Below are 20254 nucleotides of genomic sequence, written 5' to 3' on the forward strand. Positions count from 1 at the left end.
GTAATTGTCATCAGTATCATTTCAAATGTTTATTGAATTTTTATGTTGGAAACATTCACATTTTGGCTGCCTTGCATGAAACAGAATTAACACATATCAGACATATTTATCTTATTTCATTATCAAACACAGAATTTTAGTAACTACCCAACTGTACCCCTTGTAAACATTAACCATATTCTTTCTGCTTTCCTTTCTGGTAACAATTATCCTAGTCATTATTTCAAACTTTCTACACATAATTGAGAGGATGCAGTATTTGAGTTCCCATGACTGCTTATTTTATTTAACACAATATTCTCCAATTTTATCCACCTTGCTCTAAGTTAAACAATTTAATTACTTTTATGGTTGAATAATATTCTACAGTATAGATACACACTCAAATGCATTTTGTTTAGTTAAATTTAAAATTTTATGTTTTCAAAAACTTCTGTAAGGAATGTTTCATATCTTTGTTTCTCAGACTGTAGATCACAGGATTAATGAGTGGAGTAACCACGGAATAAAACAGAGTCACAAGTTTCTGCATTCCAGCTTCATGCTCAGATGTTGGGCTCAGATACATGACCATCACTGAGCCATAAAAGAGTGAAACTACTGTCACATGGGGTCCACAAGTGGACAAAGCCTTTCTTCTTCCATCTCTTGAAGGAAATCTGAACACAGCTCGCAAGACCAATATATAAGATCCCATGATGCAGAGAAAAGGAACAAAGAGGAGCAGAGAACTTAGTATTGCCCAGAAAAATTCCATCAGTGGGGCTCTGGAACAGGTAAGGGCTAACAGAGGACCAGGGTCACATAGGAAGTGGTCTATAATCCTGGACCCACAGAAGGACATCTGGGAGATGATGATGATGGGAACGGGGAACCAGAGGAAACCAAGCACCCAGCAACTGATCACCAGGATGTTACAGAGGCGCCCAGTCATAAGAGCAGGATAGTGTAGAGGCCTGCAGATGGCAAGGTAGCGATCAAAGGCCATAACTGCCAGGAAAAAGCATTCTGTAGAACCCAAGGAGAAGAAGAAATAGAACTGCAGGAAGCACCCAGAGAAGGAGATGACCTTGGTGTCAGAGAGGAAGTTGGCCAGCATGTTGGGGACCGTGGAGGTGACATACCAGATCTCCAGGAAGGAGAAGTTGGCCAGCAGGAGGTACATGGGGGTGTGGAGTTTCTGATCCCAGCGCACAGCACAGATGATGGAAGCATTGCCCATGAGTGTGAGGAGGTAGACAACAAAGAATAGCACAAAGAGGAGGATCTGCCCTTCTCTTGGGCAGGGGAAACCCAGGAGGATGAAGCCAGAGATGGTGCTGGAGTTACTTGCTCTGCTGAGGGTTTTCATCTGTCTGTGAGCTGTAAAGCACCAGAAATGGTTGAATATTCTAGAAATAGCTGAGGGTGTTAAATTCTGCCCAAACAGGAAGCAGAATAGTTTGCATATCATGTACTCATTATGAAGAAGGGAAATTCTTTGTCTCGGTGATGGAGCTCATGTTCCAGTCAATAGCTCTGCTCTCATCCCCACAGTGGTGGCCCTGGTTAAACCCAGTGAGCCACACAGCAGAAACACATGATGGTGGCAGAGGACTGTTGATGAGAAGGAGGTTGTTAGGGAGAAGGGATAAAAGAAGGTGGGGCACTGAGTGTGAAAAGAATGCATTATAGGCATGTATGAAACTCCAAAATAACAAACTAATAAATACTTTAAATACTTAAACATATTTGTCAAATTTTGCAAATTATACAAAATTTCAGCATGTGTCTGATCTTCCAACTTCTATATTTATAGTTAAGTGAATAACTGATGGTACAGTCAGAACTGCCCGAAGTTTGGTGAGTTTACTCTAATACTGTTTTGTAATTAGTTGGAATCCAAGATCTGTCTCTTCTGGAAAACACTGGATATTCCTCACACAGTGACTACTTGGTGGTCTATAAGAATAAAACACAGTCTCCTTTGTCCCCATAGCCTGCCTGCAGCAAGCAGGGTGGGCCCTTTGTTTGCGAGCTAACCAAGCAGCATGGAGTTTCGATCTGGGCACCTAGTGAAACATCATTGTGGTGAGTGAGTGCTGCAGCACCCGGGAACAGCCTGCCTACACTTCCTGGTCATCCTACAGGGGCTATACTGCCCGATACCTCCTCTCTCTTCCTATCCCATCCAGCTTACATCCAGATTCCCCCACCCCCTGTCTCCCTCCATCCCTCCCTTCTTTGGCGGCATAGCACCTCCCAGATCAGCCTGCTTGGGTGCTGGTACCAAACCTGAAGCAGAGGGCAAAGGGGAGGGCGGTAGCTCCTTTGTCTCCATAGCCTGCCTGCAGCAAGCAGGGTGGGCCCTTTGTTTGTGAGCTAACCAAGCAGCAAGGAGATCCGATCTGGACACCAGGAGACACATCACTGGGGAGTAACATCACTGGGAAGGTACATCAGTGGGCAAGAAGACCTGATCCTGTAAAAGAAGATCCATAGGAGAGTATTGGGAGGAAGAGATGGGGAGATGCCAATGCAAGAATTCACCCAACAATCCTGAGTGAGGTATCCCAGACCCAAAAAGATGAACATGGGATGTATTCACTCATAATTGGTTTCTAGCCATAAATAGGGGTCACGGAGTCTACAATAGGTGAACCTAAAGAAGCTAAGTAAGAAGGTGAACCCAAGGAAAAACATATAGTTATCCTCTTGGCTAAGGGAAGTAGACAAAATTGCCGGGGAGAAAATTGGCATCTTGGGGGTGGGGTGGGATGGGGGTAAGGGGAGATGAGGAGAGAAAAGGTAGAAGGGAAGGAGGGGGGGACTTGGGGAAACAGGAGGATCGGGATAAAGGACGGTTGGATAGGGTTGCTCGGAACCACAATTCTTAGTTAAGGGAGCCACTTTAGGGTTGGCAAGAGACCTGACCCTAGAGGGGCTCCCAGGTGCCCAAGCTGAGGTCCCCCAGTGAGTTCCTTGGGCAGCTGAGGATAGGGAACCTGAAATGACCCTATCCTAGAGCAATACTGACGAATATCTTGCATATCACCATAGAACCTTCATCTGTTGATGGATGGAGATAGAGACAGAGACCCACACAGGAGCACTGGACTGAGATCCCAAGGTCCCAATGAGGAGCAGAAGGAGGGAGAACATGAGCAAAGAAGTCGGGACCACGAGGGGTTCACCCACCCACTGAGACTTTGGAGCTGATCTACTGGGAGCTCACCCAAGGCCAGCTGGACTGTTACTGAAATAACATGGGATAAAACTGGACTCTCGGAACATGGCGAACAATGAGGGCTGATGAGACGCCAAGGACAATGGCACGCGGTTTTGATCCTATGCAATGTGCTGGCTTGGTGGGAGCCTAGCCAGTTTGGATGTTCACCTTCCTAGATATGGACGGAGGGGGGAGGACCTAGGACTTACCACAGGGCAGGAACCCTGACTGCTCTTTGGACTGGAGAGGGAGGGGGAGAGGAGTGGGGGGAGGGGGAGAAGGGTGGGAGGAGGGGGAGAAGGGTGGGAGGAGGGGGAGGGAAATGGGAGGCTGGGAGGAGGTGGAAATTTGTTTTTTTTTATTCTCCTTTTATCAATAAAAAAATAAAAAAAAGAATAAAACACAGGAATACAGGACCTACAGAAAGGCATGTGCTGATATAAGAGGCCATAAAACATAAAAGTTCTGCATTTGTTGCAGGAATTCCACAGTGATCTGTTGGGTATCAAAGAACTAAATGAATAAAATTTAACATAAGGCGATTTCATTGATTATAAAATACCTCACATTTAAGATTTTCTTCAAGTAACAGTAACAATCCTCTATGGCTCATATAACCACTTCCTACACTACGAAATTTCAGGAGAAAACCCCTTAGATTTGTATTTCTTTGATAAACTTATGTCAATGCCTTCATATCATATCTACATAAACTTCAGTAAAGCTGGGTGATATTCTTTTTCAAGTCCATCAACAGCTGAACACCCCAACAGTTGAAGCTTCTCTTACAACATTTCTACTAACTCTTATTTTAATTCTTAAATGCTTTTATACTACTGAGAACTCAAGAACAATGGCAATGGGTTTTTGATCCTACTGCATGTACTGGCTTTGTGGGAGCCTAGGCAGTTTGGATGCTCACCTTACTAGACCTGGATGTAGGTGGGGGTTCCTTGGACTTCCCACAGGACAGGGAACCCTGATTGCTTTTCGGGCTGGGGGGGGACTTAATTGGGGGAGGGGGAGGGAAATGGGAGGCGGTGGCGGGGAAGAGACAGAAATCTTTAATAAATAAATAAATTAAAAAAAAACAAAAAAAACTGTCTAAAATATTTTGAATTTTCTTTGTTTTGCTCCTAACTGATAAAAATGATGATACTTTTGTTTTCTAATTTACATTACTGTATTTACTTATGTGTAAATACACATATGAGCATGCAAGTGTCCATGTGTGAGTACATCCGTGCTACAGTACACATGTGAATATCAGAGCATAACTTTTATGAGTTGTCTTTTTCCTTTCTCCATTTAGATCCCCAGGGATCAGCCCCAGGTCATCAGGCTTGGCAGCAAGCTCTTTCAGCTATGGAACCATCTTTTCAGCCCTATATAACATTACATTTAATAAATCTATAAATGAGTATATGTTCTTTCACCAATGATATTTTTGTCCTAATTATGTGCTTTCATATTACTTAACCCATTTTAATATTTTAAAAGTTTCAAGTTTTGACTACCTTTTCTTATTATTTGAAGTAACTTGAATAAAATCTCATTTCTAAATTGACAAAGACATTTAAAATCTACCAAGATGAATCCAATTTTGGGAATATTTCTTAAATCCAAATTCTTATCAATGAAATCAAACTTTCCATAATAAAGAAGAATATTAACTGGGTCCAACCAATCAGATTGCTCCTATAAATGTGAATCTGAGGGGGTAGGAGAGATGGCTCTGCATCACCTTTACCTGCTGCCTCAGGAGAACCCATCACTTCCAGCCTCTGTAACAACCTGCACTCAGATGCACATCTCCCAACACACACACGATTAAAAACAACAAAAGTGAGTTAAAATTGTTTGAGTTAAACGTGGCTGAAACCCCAAAAGAGTCAAGGCTTTGTAAAACACTATGACACATGCAGACTTATCTCAGAGTAACTTTGATTTAGAAATACTCACAGGTTTGTTTAACTCTTTTGTACAGTCTCCATTGGCAATGTTGACCATTCTTTTCTTGAGAACTCATATGTTTTTCTTAAGTGAATATTTAATACTTTTGTTAGTAACAACTTCAATAATAATATTTGCTAGCAAGGACAATTGAACAACAATGCAAAATAAGTCCAGTTACCCTTTCTAATGAGAAAGTAATAGGTAAATTTATTTATGTTGCAAAAGTCTAGGCAATCTTGATTTATAAGTCTGTATATCCTTGCTTCATGAGTTGTGACAATTTTGTATGATTATCTGAATTCTTCTGAAATATCCCCAAATACCTGGTATACCACCAACATAACAGGATACTTAAAATTATCAATAACAAATAAGAATTACAATAACTTAGATATTATGCTAAATCTCCCTTAGAATTAGACCAGTAACTCTTTATGAGTTTATGAATTTGAAGGCAAAGTAGAACTAAAGGATAACAAATTATTTCAGGCTCTTTAAACATCAAAATATTTTATATAGTACAGATAACTGTAGACAAAGGTAGAAATATACAATTTAATCAAAGAGTATGATTTGTCAGTCAAAATGTCTTCCACTGTTATCTTTACGTCTATAGACCATACTATATTCTTTACTATTTCAACTTTAGATATAATATTCCACATATAACACAGGTAAATAATATGTCAAATTATCAGGGTGGAATAAAAGAGTAATTAGAACCAGATCATAAAAGCTGGTAAATTTTATATAATTCAAAGGCTAATTCCTTACTGGATTTATTATTTCTCTCTCTGAAAGACTGTTTCCCTTGCTCTCAATCCCATGTTACCAAACATGAATTTTTCTAATGCTATGGGACAAAAATTATTCAGCTTTTACATGCACATAGCATCTGATGAAAGTGTGTTTGCTAAATGTCTCAATTTATGACTTTTTTATGATACAATTATTAAAACATTATGTAATTGTTTTTAGTGTGTAATATGTCCTTTTGGGAGACCTGCATTTGTGTTTCTCAGCTATGTGTACTCATGTGGAGTAGACTATTTCTTATGTGCAGTGAGGTGGGAGCTGCGTTTTTGTTTTGACAATGTGCAATCTGGTACGTTGTTTAGAGCAGCTCCCTCTCAGAGTAATTTCCCAAGGATAAACCTTATAAACTGTCCTTGGAAATGGGAAATTTGTGAAAGTATTTAATGTTAATAAATATGACATGAGTTGAGAAAAGAATGTCTTCATTAGCCTGCTGTTACTTGATTTTATACTTAAATATACCAACAGTTTCCTCTGCTAACCTATTGTTGTAAACTGATCAGTTTTTTCTGGTCCCAGCCACTTTGTGTTGTGACCTAAGAAATTAGACATGAAGACAGGATTTCAGGGCTGTGTGGGTTTCTGGGCAATAATTTAATACTCTGGGTGGGACTTTATGGTTTCTTTCTTTCTTTTGAAAGCTAAGTCATGGAAACAAAGTAGAACATTAAACTGTCATTTTCACTAGATAATTTCATATACAGTTCTGACAATAAAGTATGTCAGCATATTCCATGGCCTCTTTGGTCTGAGGAGGATTGGTAGAAAGGCACTAATACCAAAGCTAGATAATTTGGGTTCGAAGCCTGTGCTGTATGTGTTAGACAAGTTTTGCCTCCTTCATACATTGGTTCCCTCTTCTTGACATTGGAGAGTGGCCATCCTGCCCCTGTAGTGTGTTTTTTTTTGTTTTTTGTTTTCCCTGTAGTGTGTTTTGAGAATTAGATAGATACATTTTGTCAAGTGCCTGACATCCAGTAAGCACTCCTATTGTACTTACATAAAATTAGAATCTGGAGAGTGTCCACCTGTGTCCTCTAACGGCTGTGCTGTAGTGGAAGGACAGACACCAGCATGGATATGACAATTAAATAGGAACATTCTACAAAGCACTTATTTACCTCTATTAATTTCTCCTAATATCCAGTAATATAGTAATGCCTTCCAGAAAGGGTTACTGTGAGGTATGCTGAGCGAGGCGGTGAATAGACAAGGTGGAGGCACACGCCCGTATCTCACACCTCATAGACTCTCACAAAGTGAAGCGTGAACTGTTTTTAGGGCCATAGATTCATCAACTATATTTTACCATTTTCCTTAGCTAACCATTACATTACCTTCTTTCACGACTGAGAAGAGACATTATCAAGAGAAGCATCTTAAACAACTTCTTCCAGGATTATCTGAGGACAGAGGTAGCTGACTTTGTAACAGCCAACTGGAAGAGAAAGTGCAAAACATGTTGTCTGAAGATCAGCGGAGAATTTTCTGCAGGATCCTGGGATGTTAGGCAGGGCATGCTCTGTGCTCTTTTATTCTGGAGAACTATTTGAGAACAGAGCTCTCTACTCCTTATTCCCTTGCTCACTCTGCCCTCTGGGCATTGTGTCCTAATTTCTGGTTCTCATTTTCACCCAGGTGCAGAGGAAGTCATTCATTTTGTTGACTCTTATTTTCCTGGAGGTCTTTTGAGAGGCAATTATTAAGTTTATCAGTCACTCACCAGAGCTATTCTCTGGATAAGATGGTATCTGTAGTATATAGGCTTATTTGTTGGTTTGGATCTTGGTTTATTAATACAAATTAAGATAAATTTTGTTACATGTATACTTCTGCTCTTTATTAAGGTAAGGAGTTTATGCAGCTCATTTAAAATGTAATTTATAATTAAGAAATATAGGTTTATAGGTAATTGTTTATAATAGTCAAGCTTGTAGTAATGTCAGGTTTTCTAGATGTATAGATATATTTCAATTAGATAGGTGTTGTTCAAATCTTTCAGAGACCTTCAGAATATGGCATTTAAAATATTTTTAGAAGTTAGAACTTTTCATGACAATGACACACATCTGCTCCTGGTAGCACCAATCTACTTCAAGAGGATGATGGACAACAAAAAGGCTCCTTGTGGTGTTGGTTAGCTATTTGGGCAAGAAATTGCTCTTGTCTGGAATGCTTGGTGCTATGCTGTATTAACTGGACTTGCAGGACCCACAGAGAAATGACTGCTGAACTTGCCTAAAGGTGAGATGATTCTTCAGAGTTCCTGATTCATGAAAGTGTCTGCTAGACATTCAGCAGGACACAGAAAAATGTGACTGAAAACTGCCAATATATGTAGAACTGTGTTCGAAACTTCCTGCTTTGTGGAAAAGTTTGCTGGATATTATGGGCCTGTAGACTGAAGATAGGATGCTCCAGTGTTAGAGAAGAACATTTGGGTGACTTTCTAGGCAGTGAGATGTCTCTGTCAATTCAAGGCTTTTAGAAGTTGCTTGCAATGCACATCTGTTAACTTAGGTAATATTATATCTTACCTAAGATTCCATCTGGAGTCTTTGATGGAATTTAAAAATAGATAGTTACAGTTATAGTTTTCCTTAGTTATGATAAAGGGTAAAGTAAAAAATAAATATTGTAACTATAATTCTTTCTAGATAACTCTTTTGTTATATGTAATTTTACTATGCTAAATTTAAAACTTTCCTTTTTATAAACAGAAAAGGTAAAGTGGTCTGGGAGGTCCTTCTGTATATGTATTGCTTATATTGGTTAATGAATAAAGAAGCTGCTCTTGGCCAAAGGCGTAACAGAAAATTGTGAGGCTATATATATATAGAGAGAGTAGGTGGAGTCAAGAGAAGTCATGTAGCTCCATGCCTGATAGAACCTTGTCAGTAAGCCACAGCCACATGGTGATACACAGATTAATAGAAAGGGGTTAAATTAAGATATAAGAGCTAGTCAATAAGAAGCTAAAGCTAATAGGCCAAGTAGTGATTTAAATAATATAGTTTCTGTGTGATTATTTCTTGGTCTGAGCTGCCAAGAACAAACAAGCAGCCTCCTACAATACCCACCTCCCTCCACCCTACTCCCAACTACTCCTCTGAAAGGGTAAGGCCTTCCATGGGGACTCAACAAAGCCTGGCCCATCAAGTTGAGGCAGGACCAAGTTCCTCCCCCACATCAAAGCTGAGCAAGATATCCCACCAGTGGGAATGGGCTAAAAAAAAAGTCAACTCATGCACCAGGGATAGATCCTGGTCCTACTGCTGGGGCCTCATAAACAGACCAAGCCACAAAACTGTCACCGACATGCAGAAGTCCTAGTTCTAAATTACTATCCGTTCATGCTCCCCTCTCCAATTTACCCAGGAGATCCATCTATTTCCCCTTCCCAGAGTAATTCATATATGCCCCTCTTAGGATCAGTCTTTACCTAGTTTCTCTAGAGCTGTGGGTTGTATTCTGGTTATCCTTTGCTTTATATCTAGTATCCACTTATGAGTGAGTACATACTATGTTAACCTTTCTGAGATTGGGTTACCAAACTCAGGATGGTATTTTCTAGGTTCATCCATTTGCCTACAAATTTCATGATGTCAGTGTTTCTTACAGCTGAATAATACTCCATTTTGTAAATGTACCATATTTTCTTTATCCATTCTTCGGTTGAGGGGCATCTAGGTTGTTTCTAGGTTCTGGTTATTATAAATAATGCTGCTATGAATATAGTTGAGTCCTTGTGGTATGATTGAATATCCCTTGGCTATATGCACCAAAATGGTATTGCTGGGTCTTGAGGTAGATTAATTCCCAATTTTCTGAAAAATTGCTATGTTGATTTCCAAAGTGGCTGGTGCAAGTTTGTACTCCCACCAGCAGTGGAGGAGTGTTCCCTTTACTCCACATCCTCTCCAACATAAGCTATTATAAGTATTTTTGATCTTAGTCATTCTGACAGGTGTAAGATGGAATCTCAGAGTCATTTTGATTTGTATTTCCCTGGTGACTAAGGATGTCGAACAATTCCTTAAATGTCTTTCAACCATTTGAGGTTCTTCTGTGGAGAATTCTCTGTTTAGATCTGTACCCCATTCTAAATTGGGTTAAATGTCATTTTGACATCTAGTTTCTTTGTATATATTGGAGATCAGTCCTCAGTCAAATGTGGGGTTGGTGAAGATCTTTTCACATTCAGTAGGCTGCTTTTCATCTTATTGACCATGTCCTTTGCCTTAAAAGCTTTTCAATTTCAGGAGGTTCCATTTATGGATTGTTGCTATTTGTATCTATGCTAATGGTGTTCTATTTAGGAAATGAACTCCTATACCAATGTGTTCAAGGTTACTTCCCACGTTCTCTTCTCTTAGGTTCAGTGTGCCTGGATTTATATTGAGGTCTTTGACCCACTTGGACTTGAGTTCTGTACATAGTGATAAACATGGATCTATTTTCAGTCTTCTAAATGTTGACATCCAGTCATGGCAGCACCATTTGTTGAAGATGCTTTCTTTTATCTTTTTCTTTTTATTAAATGAAAAAATTTCTGCCTACTCCCTGGCTCCCATTTCCCTCCTCCTCCTCCCACTCCTCTCCTCCTTCCCCCACTCCTCTCCCCCACCCTCCACTCATTTCCCTCTCCCTCTCCAGTCTGAAAGAGTCATCAGGGCTCCCTGGCCTGTGGGAAGTCCAAGGTCCTCCCCCCTCCATCCAGGTCTAGGAAGGTGAGAATCCAAACAGGCTAGGCTGCTACAAAGCCAATTTATGCAGTAGGATCGAAAACTAGTGCCATTGTCCTTGGCTTCTCATCAGCCCTCATTGTCCACCATGTTCAGAGAGGCCAGTTTTATCCCATGCTTTTTCAGTCCCAGTCCAGCTGGCCTTGGTGAGCTCCCAATAGATCAGTTCCACTGTCACAGTGGGTGGGTGCACCCCTCGTGGTCCTGACCTCCTTGCTCATGTTCTCCCTCCTTCTGCTCCTCATTTGGACCTTGGAAGCTCAGTCGTGCTCCAATGTGGGTCTCTGTCTCTATCTCCATCCATTGCCAGATGAAGATTCGATGGTAATATGCAAAATATTCATCAGTATGGCTATAGGATAGGGCCATTTCAGGCTCCCTCTCCTCAACTGCCCAAGGAACTAACTGGGGACATCTCTCTGGACACCTGGGAGCCCCTCTAGAATCAAGTCTCTTGCTAACCCTAAGATGGCTCCCTTAATTAGGATATATACTTCCCTGCTCCCATATCCACCCTTCCTTAATCCCAATCATCCCATTCCCCCAAGCTCCCCCCATCCTCCTCTTCTCACTTGTCTCTCCCCATTTCCCCTTACTCCCATCCCACCCCACCCCCAAGTTCCCAATTTTTGCCGGGCAATCTTGTCTCCTTCCAATATCCAGGAGGATGACTATATGTTTTTCTTTGGGTTCACCTTCTTATTTAGCTTCTCTAGGATCACAAATTATAGGCTCAATGTCCTTTATTTATGGCTAGAAACCAATTATGAGTGAGTACATCCCATGTTCAATTTTTTGGGTCAGGGTTACCTCACTCAGGATAGTGTTTTCTATTTCCATCCATTTGCATGCAAAATTCAAGATGTCATTGTTTTTTTACCGCTGAGTAGTACTCTATTATGTATATATTCCACACTTTCTTCATCCATTCTTCCATTGAAGGGCATCTAGGTTGTTTCCAGGTTCTGGCGATTACAAATAATGTTGCTATGAACATAGTTGAACAAACCCTTTTGTAGTATGATAGGGCATCTCTTGGGTATATTCTCAAGAGTGGTATTGCTGGGTTCAGGGGTAGGCTGATCCCGAATTTCCTGAGAAACTGCCACACTGATTTTCAAAGTCGTCGCACAAGTTTCATTCCCACCAGCAATGGATGAGTGTGCCCCTTACTCCACAACCTCTCCAGCAAAGGCTATCCTTGGTGTTTTTGATTTTAGCCATTCTGACAGGTGTAAGATGATATCTCAAAGTTGTTTTGATTTGCATTTCCCTGATCGCCAAGAATGTTGAGCATGACCTTAAGTGTATTTTGGCCACTTGAACTTCTTCTTTTGAGAATTCTCTGTTCAGTTCAGTGCCCCATTTTTTAATTGGGTTAATTAGCATTTTAAAGTCTAGTTTCATTAGTTCTTTATATATTTTGGAGATCAGACCTTTGTCTGTTGCAGGGTTGGTGAAGATCTTCTTCTAGTCAGTGGGTTGCCTTTTTGTCTTAGTGACAGTGTCCTTTACTTTACAGAAGCTTCTCAGTTTCAGGATGTCCCATTTATTCCATGTTGTCCTTAATGTCTGTGCTGATGGGGTTTTACATAGGAAGTGATCTCCTGTGCCCATATGTTGTAGAGTACTTCCCACTTTCTCTTCTATCAGGTTCAGTGTGTTCAGCCTGATATTGAGGTCTTTAATCCATTTGAACTTGAGTTTTCTGCATGGCGATAGATATGGATCTATTTTCATTCTTCTACAGGTTGACAACCAGTTCTGCCAGCACCATTTGTTGAAGATGCTTTCTTTCTTCCATTGAATACTTTTAGCTCCTTTATCGAAAATCAGGTGTTCATAGGTTTGTGGGTTAAAATCCGGGTCAACATAGTTTAAAAGCACAAAATCTAAGTTCTCCCCTGAGTTCCAAGGCAATCTCTTAAAACTAACCCCCTTTAAAATCAGTATCAAAAGTAAATTATATACTTTTAACATACAATGGCACAGAATGAACACACCATTCCAAAAGGGAGAAATAAGAATATAGTGAGTACATGCTGGACCAAAGAGGAACTGAAACCTAGCAGGACAAACTCCAAATTCTGTAGTTATATGTTTAATGTCAAGAAGATTAGATGGTTCTAATATTCCAGCTTTGCCGACTATAACACACTTCTTTCTCATGTGCTGGTTCCACTCCTTGTGAAGGTCTATGTGGCGGACATCCTGTGGCAATGGAACCTCCAACACCCTGGGATTTCAAATATAATCAAATATAATCCAGGCTTTATTTTATAGGTTTACACAATGACCCCTGTAACGTGTGGAGGAAGGTTCTGAAACAACTTTACTCCTGCATCCTTCATGACTCTAAAGTCAGAACCACATAGGTGTTACTTCCAAGTTTAGCTGGGATGAATCTGGGACTCCCCCTTGAATCATCCACACAGCTTCTATTGTAGTTGCCTTTTAGACACAGAAATTTCTCAGGCCTTCCTTTGTAAAGCTGTAAATTTTCCTCTGTGGAATTTTGCCTTCCTCCATTCTTCTTCGGAAAAGACTTGTCTTTAATCTCATCTCATTAAGCACACACTTTGGCACTAGCACTAAGTTTCTGGTGCCTATTTTTGTCCTCATTCTGCACATTTTGCATTTCTTTTGCTCCATTTTTTTTCATTTTCATGATAGATCTGCATAATAGTGGTTCCCAGTATCCATGCAACAGAGTCAATATCAAGGAAACTAATCCATTATTTTTCAATTTTGCCCCAGGAATATTTTTTAGGACATGACAAAAGGCAGTCATATTCTTTTAAAGAAATTATTTCTTTTATTATTTGTTATTATAACCACATTATTTCTCTGTTTCTTCCTTCCTCCAAACCCTCTCATATACTATTGCTTGATATTTTTCAAATTTATGGCCTCTATTCCTTTTGATTCTTTAGCAAAATATCACGGAATGGTTTCTAGCCCAGTTTCTGTTATTGTTCTTCAGAATCTCTTGAGCCAGGCGTCCACAGTCCATGAGGCTCTTAGCACTTCTGTCTTCCAAACTTCTACTAGGTTGGATTATCCATACTTATTGCATTTAACCAATTTTCTAGTCCAAAGTATGAAAGTCTTCCACATTCATCCAAAACCAGTATGGTCAGATGTGTCACAGCAAGAGCCCATTCCCTAGCACCAATTTCTGTCTTAATTACTTTTCTGTCACTGAGGTTGGACACCAGGACCAAGGAAATGTACAGAACCAAAAGTTTATTTTGGGCTTACAGTTTGCCATAACAATCATGGCAGGGAGCATGTGGCAGGCAGACAGGCAGACAGGCAGAGTTCTGGAGAAGTAACTGAGAGCTCACACTTTGTGAGACTTGGGCTGCTGTGGAGGACAATTTCTGTGTCTGTGGTCCTTCGACAGCAGGGGTCTATGTAGAAGTCTCTCAGCCATGTTGCCACCATACTGATCTGAGTGGCCTGTGCATCCACCCAGGATGTCGCCTTTTCCCAAGTTGTTGCTAAGGGCCAGGGCCTGTGGCCAATGTCACCTCGGGGGTTCTTAGGAACCATGCATGATGAAATCAGAGGGCATACTGAGCTGGCCCTGCCATTTACAGCCCTTCTCTGGACACTGTAGCAAGAGAGCTGGCCCCAGTTGTAGCAAGCTTTTCACTGGCCGCCAGCTCACAAATAATGATGGCACAGAGACTTCTTATTAACTATGAACGCTTGGTCATTAGCTTAGGCTGGTCCCACTAGCTCTTTTAACTTAAATTAACCTGCCACCTACCGAGCATGTGACTTACCAATCCTACCGTGATTTGGTTACTTCTACTCTGTGCTATATGTCTGACTGCTTCAGCATCTCTCTAGTGTCTCCTGCAGTCCTACATTCTTCTTTCCTCTTCTTTCCGCTTTCCCCTAAACACATACCCATTCTTTCCTGTCTTACTATTGGCCAGTCAACTCTTTATTAAACCAATCAGAAGGCACCTTAGGCAGGGACACATCTTTAAGTGTAGACCCTCATGGGAGAGCTGGCCTCCTGCACTTAGAAGAGGTGCCCCACTCCTCACCACAGACGAGACAAAACTGACCCTGATGGCTTGGGCACAGGGAAGCTGACTCTGCCCCTCACTTGAATGGAACAGTCCTAGTAGCCTGGACTGAGGAGCTCAGCCACCTAGGCCCACAGCTGGGTCTTAGGTTGGCCCACCCTAACATCTACTCCATTTAGGACTTGCTGGAGGTTGTGAAGGGACTGGTCCTGTGGAACAATACCTGCAGGATCTCCATAACTTTGAGAAGCCGTAGGATATCTGTGAGGAGTTTCAGTGAAGATCCAGTAATGTGGAGGAGCAGAAACCAGAGGCTCCCAATGCCACCAGGAAGAACGAGAAGGTGTTGGGGAGGTGGGAAAGATGGAGGAGCAAAGAGGTTTTGTTGTTGTTGTTGTTTGTTTGTTTGTTCTTGCTTGTTTTGATCTTAAAAAATTTTCTTTTGGGATGGTTCTTCAGGGTTCAGGGAAAGGTATGAAGGGACTGAGAAGAGGATGGAATTGGGGTGCATGATGTGAAATTTCAAAAGATCCAATAAAGAAATTATGTTAAATAAAAAATAAAAATATCATTGTAATTTTATTGGAGATTTTCTTTTTTAAAAGATATTATTATTATTATTATTATTATTACAAATTTTCACCTCCTCCCCGCCTCCCATTTCCCTCCCTTCCCCCTCCCCCTGCCCCTCCCTCTCCAGTCCAAAGAGCTGTCAGGGTTCCCTGCATGTAGGAAGTCCAAGGTCCTCCCTCCTCCATCCAGGTCTAGGAAGGTAAGGATCCAAACAGACTAAGTTCCCACAAAGCTAGTACATGGAGCAGATCAAAACCCAATGCCATTGTTCTTGACTTCTCAGTCAGCCCTCCACGTCAGGCACGTTCAGAAAATCCAGCTTGATCATATGCTCCATCAATCCCAGTCCAGCTGGCTTTGGTGAGTTCCCATTAGATCAACCCCACCGTCTCAGTGGGTGGGTGCCCCCCTTGCGGTCTTGACTTCCTTGCTCATGTTCTCCCTCCTTCTGCTCCTCATTTGGACCTTGGGAGCTCAGTCCAGTGCTCCAATGTGGGTCTCTGTCTCTATCTCCATCCATCACCAGATGAAGGTTCTATGGTGATGTGCAAGATATTCATCAGAGTGGCTATAGGATTGGGCCAGTTCAGGCGCCCTCTCCTCAGCTGCTCAAGGAACAAGCTGGGGACATCCCCTTGGACACCTGGGAACCTAGTGTCCAGTCTCTTGCCAACCCTCAAATGGCTCCCTTAATTAAGATATATACTTCCCTGCTCCCATATCCACTCCTCCTCCATTTTTATTGATCCAGTATATCACTTCTTATGATATTACCATTTTAATAATATTAATTCTGCCTATCTATAAAGATGGAACATTTTTCTTCATATAATATCCTCTTCAATTTTTCCCACTATTTTATAATTTTTATTAGAGAGGGTTTTACTTCTTATTCCAGGGTACTTTTGAAAGAGGATATTGTAAATGGAATTATTATTATTAGTAGTATTATTGGCTTCTTTCTTATCAAATTTGTTGGTGTTTGGAAAAGATACTAATCTTTGTATATTCATTTTTGCATCTTGATACTGTGCTTTAAATGTTTCTTAGATGTAAAAGTTTTCTAGTGTGACTTCAGTCTTTGAAGATAAGATTATGAGTCTTGAGGTTGGGGGTCTATGATCAGTAGGGAAATTCATCTGTACCCTTCCTTATTTTCTGTGCTCTTATCCATCTTGTCTGGGTTTCATTCACCATAGAATGAGTTTCCTGGGTGTGCCAACTCTTATTGTATGGTCCTAATTGTTAGCATGCAGCACATTTTTGTCTCTTCTGATTAAGGCTGACTTGATATCTGCTTTGTCAGAAATCTCAGTAGATAAAGGGGTTGGGACGTGGCAAACTCTTGACCTTATCTCATGCACTCTTGGAATCCTATCCAGGAAGTACTGTCCTATTTCTTCACTATGAAATATTTCCCTATGTTTCCCTCTGCTTCAGAGTGTTGGGTTATACATTAAGGTCCTTGATTAATTTTAAGTTGGCTTTTAAACAGGGTGAGAAATAGGATCCCGTTTTATTCTCTTACATGGAAATTCAGTTTTCCTAGTATCAATTTGTTGGAGAGACTGTCTTTTCTGACTAGGTCCAAGGCTCCAACTCTGGATTCTGTTCTGTGCCATCTGTCTAGATACCCATCTCTGTACTAGTACCATGCTAGTTTTGTTGTGTGGCTCTGTGATAAATTTACTGTTTTTATTTTTATTTTTTTCTTTCAACTAAAATAAAATATTTTAGGTATCTGAATCTTTTCTGTTGGACCAGGGCACCTTTTCTAACTGTTTTGGCCATTTATATATTTCAAAGATATTAATCTTTTGTTTATTATTTAATATTATTGTGATAGTCTTTTTTTTAGAAGAGTAAGACAAGTCAAGTTTAGCTAAAAGTGTAAAGGTAACTTGCTGTTGTAGAAAAGGTGGTGGAAAACTTTAAGTTTGTCTGAAGGCTTTGGTCTACTGCTATTGGAAATGGCAAAGACTAAGTGCAGCTGACTGTAGGGCAGTCTCTGCTCACAGACTGTGTTGTTAAATCCCTTAGAGGACTAATTATTGCTTGTCTAGATAAGAGGTATGCAGCACATTGATGTCTTTCCGTGTTTACAGTCATTCAGTGAGCTGTTTCTGATGCACATTATGGCTTAATTCTTATTCAGAAACAAAATTGCTCTAGTATTTTCTGTCTTTGTGGAGATACTTTCATTTTCCTAACAAACCAGGCTTCTTAAATTGGTAGTTTATCATTAGTAATCATGGAGATTGAGGACATACTAGTGACCCCTTATAGTCTTACATATTCTAGGAAATAAAAAATAATAATTTCCCAAGTGAAATTAGCTTCTTTTCTTTATGTTTTTTTCTTTTCACTTTTTTTGGAGGGGTTTAGAGACAGGGTATCTCTGTTGCTTTGGAGTCTGTCCTGGAACTAGCTTTTGTAGACCAGGTTGGCCTCGAACTCACAGAGATCTGCCTGCTTCTGCCTCCCGAATTCTGGGATTAAAGGTGTGTGCCACCACTGCCTGGCTTCACTTTATTTTTGAGATAAATTCACATTACAGACATTAAGCTAGCCTCTAACTGGCAATTCTCCTGCATCAGCCTCTAGAGTGCTGGAATTACAGATCTGTACCACCATGATTGGTGAATTTTGTTTTTAGTCAATAAGACAAGATGAGATGGTCTTTTAAAACAAGAGCACAGGTTTTATATTTTCAGTAATTTCTTCATTGCACATTTCATATCTTTGTTCCTCAGACTGTAGATCACAGGATTAATGAGTGGAGTAACTACAGAATAAAACAGAGTCACAAGTTTCTGCTTTCCAGCTGTATGTTCAGATGTTGGGCTCACGTACATGACCATCACCGATCCATAGAAAAGAGAAACCACAGTCAAATGGGACCCACAAGTGGAGAAGGCCTTCCTTCGTCCAGCCGCTGAAGGAACCCTCAACACAGCTCTCATAACCAAAGCATAAGACCCCATGATAAAGAAAAATGGGACAAATAAAAGTAGGGAACTTAAGGTGGAACTAGTCAACTCTATTAAAGAATCTCTCACACAGCTGAGGGCCAAGAGAGGGCCAGGGTCACATAGGAAATGGTCTATAATCCTGGACCCACAGAAGGACATCTGGGAGATGATGATGATGGGAACGGGGAACCAGAGGAAACCAAGCACCCAGCAACTGATCACCAGGATGTTACAGAGGCGCCCAGTCATAAGAGCAGGATAGTGTAGAGGCCTGCAGATGGCAAGGTAGCGATCAAAGGCCATAACTGCCAGGAAAAAGCATTCTGTAGAACCCAAGGAGAAGAAGAAATAGAACTGCAGGAAGCACCCAGAGAAGGAGATGACCTTGGTGTCAGAGAGGAAGTTGGCCAGCATGTTGGGAACTGTGGAGGTGACATACCAGATCTCCAGGAAGGAGAAGTTGGCCAGCAGGAGGTACATGGGGGTGTGGAGTCTCTGATCCCAGCACACAGCACAGATGATGGAAGCATTGCCCATGAGTGTGAGGAGGTAGACAACAAAGAATAGCACAAATAGGAGGATCTGCCCTTCCCTGGGGCAGGGGAATCCCAGGAGGATGAAGCCAGAGATGGTGCTGGAGTTGCTGGGGCTGCTGAGGGTTTTCATCTGTCGGTGAGCTGTAAAGTCACTAGAAACTGTCAAATGACAGTTTAAAGAGAAATTAGCATGAAGAAATGTGTTTGTCATCTTTGGGAAATGCAAACATTTACTTATCCATTGTCACTGTTTTGTTTAAACCTGAAGCCTCATGTTTGGCATAGTTTTGGTTTGTAGAAGACCAATGATGTCAGAGAACATTAATACAAAGTCACAGAAGTTTTCTTTTTGTGTAATGAGTGAACTAGGTACAAGATGTAACTAATATTTAATTTAGTAAATCATAAAGAAAACACAACTGTAAATACATAGACTATCCCCTACTGCTGTCATGTGTTTGTTTATGACAATTTTTTCCTCTTTCCTGATAATTTAATACCATTTAAAAGCTGTTACTTTAAAAAAGTTGTTCTTCATTTTCCCCGCTTCTGTTCTTCCCACAAATAAAATCACCCTGTTGGTCTTTTGGATGGTATCTTTTGCTCAGTAACTTTATGATATTTTCATGGCTCTATATCTTACAGGAATAAAGTATCACTTGTTAAAATCACCCTATGGGGGATGAATATTTAGTTCTTTTCCAGGACTAATGACTCTTTTGTCACACATCTTTAGAGTACACATCACTGAACTGATATTCTACCACTCCCCCTGGTTTATGTGAATTCTATCGCTGTCCCTCTCTAGTGTGAAAGGCTCTACCTCAGCCTGAGCGATGTTAGAGTCTGTGCTTTAACAAATTTTCTTTTTCTTTCTTTGCTACATTGGGTGGCTCTCTTTTTGGTAGTACTAACTTTTTTCAGGTAGATGACCACATTAAACATGTTTTGCTTTCAACAAAGATTATTCACTAAATGATCATGAAAACTGTCCACCAGATGTTTTAGAGGACAACTTTAGTGCATATTTAATCTTACAGCCTCTCTGGGAAGTTTAGTATCTATGGAGATCAGCCTGTAATCAGTATTATGATTTAAACTAGGTTTTCTAAAAAAATCTTTAAATCCATTTTCTTTTATTGACAATAAATTATTTTCTCATACAATATATCCTTACTATAATTTTCTCTCCCTCTACTCTTCCCAGTTCCTCTCACATTACCTTTCCTCTGGATCCTCTCTCTTTCTGTCTATCATTAGAAAAGGACAGGCTTCTAATAAATAACAGCCAAGCATGACAAAATAAAATATAATAAGATGAAACAAAAACTCTCATTTTGAAGTAGGACACAGCAACTTAACTGGAGGAAAAGTGTGCCAAGAGCAGGCAAAAGCCAGAATCCTA

The 20254-nt window shown here is 40.5% G+C and overlaps 2 protein-coding genes across 2 annotated transcripts; both read right to left on the bottom strand.

Annotated features, from left to right (window-relative positions):
* Positions 1 to 415: 415 nt before the first annotated feature.
* LOC142835675 (olfactory receptor 11G2-like) lies at positions 416 to 1351 on the bottom strand. Its single transcript, XM_075949329.1, has one exon. The coding sequence runs from the start codon at positions 1349 to 1351 to the stop codon at positions 416 to 418; it is 936 nt and encodes a 311-aa protein (XP_075805444.1).
* A 12303-nt stretch (positions 1352 to 13654) lies between these two features.
* LOC142835868 (olfactory receptor 11G2-like) lies at positions 13655 to 18979 on the bottom strand. Its single transcript, XM_075949677.1, has 2 exons — positions 18060 to 18979; positions 13655 to 13670 (listed from the first exon to the last, which is right to left on the bottom strand). The coding sequence occupies exons 1-2, from the start codon at positions 18977 to 18979 to the stop codon at positions 13655 to 13657; spliced, it is 936 nt and encodes a 311-aa protein (XP_075805792.1).
* Between the last annotated feature and the right edge of the window lie 1275 nt (positions 18980 to 20254).

Source organism: Microtus pennsylvanicus, chromosome 15, assembly GCF_037038515.1.
Source record: "Microtus pennsylvanicus isolate mMicPen1 chromosome 15, mMicPen1.hap1, whole genome shotgun sequence".
NCBI classification, from domain to species: Eukaryota; Metazoa; Chordata; class Mammalia; order Rodentia; family Cricetidae; genus Microtus; species Microtus pennsylvanicus.